The 3702-nt window shown below is 61.2% G+C and overlaps 1 protein-coding gene across 2 annotated transcripts; it reads left to right on the top strand.

Moving 5' to 3' along the window:
- The first annotated feature begins 1495 nt into the window (after nt 1-1495).
- On the top strand, nt 1496-3080 carry RXFP4 (relaxin family peptide/INSL5 receptor 4). 2 transcript variants are annotated; one of them, XM_058309865.2, is made up of 2 exons: nt 1496-2624; nt 2960-3080. In XM_058309865.2, exons 1-2 carry the CDS (start codon nt 1590-1592, stop codon nt 3017-3019), a joined length of 1095 nt encoding a protein of 364 aa, XP_058165848.1. In that variant the 5' UTR covers nt 1496-1589; the 3' UTR covers nt 3020-3080. The 2 variants fall into 2 exon arrangements, with proteins under 2 accessions (XP_058165848.1, XP_004484944.2); XM_004484887.5 differs by lacking the exon at nt 2960-3080 and having other exon boundaries at nt 1496-2805.
- The last annotated feature ends 622 nt before the right edge of the window (nt 3081-3702 follow it).

Genomic DNA, 3702 nt, shown 5'->3' on the forward strand with positions numbered 1-3702 from the left:
TTTTTACTATCAGATTGGCAAGGTGCCTCTGGGTGGGTGGGAGAGTAGACATGGTCCCGGGATGCAGGTGACTGGTACCGAGGCACTGGCCTGACCTCAGGCTGGGCACTCCCCTTCTGCCACCCCCTTCACACCCATCCCTTGACGAGCAACCCCAACATCCTGGCACCCAGCCTGGCTTATCAAACCCACCCCTGCTTCATTATCCCCCAGCTTTCTGAGGGAACTTAATATCAAACATTTTCTTAATGAGCCGGCAGAGGGCAGGAAAGTGTCAAATACATTGGAATCTTTGAAAAAGCCTCTCTCACCCACCCACCTTCTGGCCTTGCCTTTCGAAACATCACAGCTCCTGCAGTGGGGAGGGATGTGGGCATGAAAGGGGAGCACCCATGAGGCGTTTTTTCCAGTTTGGATCGAGATCAGGGGGAGACAGGATGAGGTGTGGCGAGGGCAAGTCTTAGGACCCATGGCTCTGAAATGAAGTCCGAGGTCTGGAAGAGGGAGTGGGGCACTGTTGAGCTCTGGCCAGAGCAGGAAAGGGCGAAAAGGCAGCGTGAGTGACGGAGCTCAGCAGGGCAGCTTCGGGCAGCTTCGCAATCAGGAGTAGGAACGGAACCAAGGGCTGGGCCCAGGTCTGCCCAGCTCCTCCCAGCCCAGCGTTCCCAGTGGGGGAGGGACCGGGAAGCTGGGACTTCCTCTCCCCTCTCCCTCCCTGCCCTTAGCATCAAGGTCACTTGGGGCTGAGATTAACTCGAACCTGTGTTTCAGTTGGCACCGTTCCGGGCCTGATAAAGCCACTAAGTTAGCTGCTCCCTTTCTCCACCAAACACCCCAAACTCCTCCTTGAAATATTTGTTCATGCAAATAGCTGCGTAAAACCTTTTCGCATGTATTATCTCCTTTCATTACACCAATCCTGTGAAGCAGACTTTTATCTCAGTTTTAAGGGAGTGACCTGAGGCTCGGGGGAGTTAAATGACTCACCCAAAGTCACACCGTCAGTGAGGAGCACATCTGGGATTCCAGAACCTCTACAGTTTCCTCTCCCCAACAGCCATTCTGGTTCCTTGCTTTCTCTGCCTCCTCTCAAGCCTCTTCCCCTGGGCTACAAGGAAGCACTTTCTGCAAAAAAAAAAAAAAAAAAGGGCAGGGGTGGGGCGGGGGAGGGGCACGTGCGTCTGCACAGCGGTAGGAATACGGGCGCTTCAGTTTGGTTCCTGCCTTCCTGAGACGGGGTATGTCCAGCCCCAGCCCTCTTCCTAGGGCGGAAGCCGGGGGCTGTCCGCTGCTGCAGGACAGCTCCAGCTTCAGCCCTCCCTCCCCGCCGCGCCCCTGCACCCAGCCCTTCCCTCTCCTTGCCCCACCTACCACCACTCTTAAACAGCAGGGCAGGGGCAGGCTGTTCCCATCACACCCCTCCCTCGGAGGTGTGGGCACGGGCTGGGGCTCCTGGCAGGGAGAGGCCCCAAGGGAGGCACTCGCACCTAGAGCCTCCTGTGGAGCTGCGGTGGCCCCTGCCCGTCCCCAGGGCTGGCAGGCACCCGCCGGCCCCTCCGCCCGGCACCAGGGACCTCTGATGCCCTGCGATGCCCACACCCACCTCCTCCTCCCCCCTGCCCACGCCCTCCTGGGTCAACACCTCTGGAGGCAGCGTGCTGAGCGCTGACGACGCCGCGGTGCCCGTCGACTCCCTAGCCCTGAGGGTCGTGGTTGCCCTCGCCTATGGGCTGGTGGGGGCCTTGGGCTTGCTGGGAAACTTGGCCGTGCTCTGGGTGCTGGGTGACTGCGCCCGGAGAGCCCCCCGCCAGCCTTCCGACACCTTCGTCTTCAACCTGGCCCTGGCGGATCTGGGGCTGGCCCTCACCCTCCCCTTCTGGGCAGCCGAGGCGGCGCTGGACTTCCACTGGCCCTTCGGGGGCGCCCTCTGCAAGATGGTGCTGACCGCCACTGTCCTCAACGTCTACGCCAGCATCTTCCTCATCACGGCGCTGAGCGTCGCCCGCTACTGGGTGGTGGCCATGGCTGTGGGGCCGGGCACCCACCTCTCACTCTTCTGGGCCCGCGCGGCCACCCTGGGAGCCTGGGTGGCGGCTGCCCTGGCGACGGTGCCCACGGCTGTCTTTGGGGCCGAGGGCGAGCTGTGGGGCGTGCACCTGTGCCTGCTGCGCTTCCCCAGCAGGTACTGGCTGGGGGCCTACCACCTGCAGAGGGTGGTGCTGGCCTTTCTGGTGCCCGTGGCCGTCATCACCACCAGCTACCTGCTGCTGCTGGCCTTCCTGCGGCGGCGGCGGCGGCGGCGGGACAGCAGGGCCGTGGCCCGCTCTGTCCACATCCTGGTGGCCTCCTTCTTCCTCTGCTGGTTCCCCAACCACGTGGTCACTCTGTGGGGTGTCCTGGTGAAGTTTGACCTGGTGCCCTGGGACAGCACTTTCTACACCCTGCACACCTACGTCTTCCCTGTCGCCACCTGCCTGGCCCACAGCAACAGCTGCCTCAACCCCGTGCTGTACTGCCTGCTCCGGCGCGAGCCCCGGCGGGCCCTGGCCGACACCTTCAGGCATCTGCGAGCCAGACTGCGGCCCCAGGGCCAGGACTGGGGGGAGCAGGTGGCCCTAAAGGAGGTAGGCGGGCGGTGGGTGGCGAGCACCCCCCAGGAGAGTGGGCCTGCCACCATGTTCACCAACCTGGACAAGGGGACCCCCGGGTGAAGGGGCAAGGCTGAACGCCCTCCGCGTCCAGGCGTCCTGGAGAGCCGGCCTCCGCGCCGGGCTGCCGCGCTCTCAGACCAAGTCCGATCTTTGATCCCCGATCTGTGGGTGTGGTGGAGTGGGGGAGGCCAAGGCCCCGGTCAGGGCTGGGCACGATAAAGCTTAGGTCTCCATTTGGGGGTGGGGGTGGAAGATGCTTGAATAAACTTCTAGATTGCCCACAGATTGTCTCGACCTTTTTCTCCCAGTCCCAGCTCCTGATCAATGTAGTACGGAAGGAATCCTGGCCCCGTTTCTGCCTCTTATAAAGAATTCCAAGGAAATTTTCCCTAAGGGATCAGAGGTCAGTGGTGCTTCCCTGTCTGCTTTCCCACCCTCAACTCAATGGAGCATGCCCATAGACGTCTCTGGTGCCAAAGGCCAAGACGCTGCCCTCCCCTGGCCAGCTCCACCCTCTTACCATCTCAGCGGTGCCCACAGAGAGCTCAGCTGCAAAGCTGTCGTTCCCTGCAGAGATGCCAGGCGTGGGTCCTGCTGAGCTCTGGGCACCTGCTAAGTCTTGGTGCTGGCTGGGAACCCCAGGGTCTCTTCATAAATCAGGAGTTGAAGGGAGATGATAATAACAAGTCAAGGATGTGGGTGGGATGAGGGGAGGTGAGAGTTGCAGAAAGCGGATCGGGAGAAGCTGAAGGTGGCGCCAGAAAAGTGGGTGGAATCCGCAGAAAGGGGTGCTGGTTCTCCTCCCTGCCACGGGCGTGGTGCAGAGGTGTATCAGCTTGGCTGAGGGTGCCTGGAACCACATCCTAGCTCCGCACTAACTAGCTGGCGCACGTCGCGCAAGCTACTTTACCCCTCTGTACCTCAGTTTTCTCATCTGTATAACGGGCTGTTGTAAGGATAAAACTGCCTGAAATATGCTTGCAAAATGGTGACAGAGAGAAGGAAAAAACAGGAGGTGGGGGTGTGGGGGACAGCTGGGAGCCAGCAGAGC

Source organism: Dasypus novemcinctus, chromosome 13 (genome assembly GCF_030445035.2).
Source record: "Dasypus novemcinctus isolate mDasNov1 chromosome 13, mDasNov1.1.hap2, whole genome shotgun sequence".
In the NCBI taxonomy this organism is placed as follows: domain Eukaryota; kingdom Metazoa; phylum Chordata; class Mammalia; order Cingulata; family Dasypodidae; genus Dasypus; species Dasypus novemcinctus.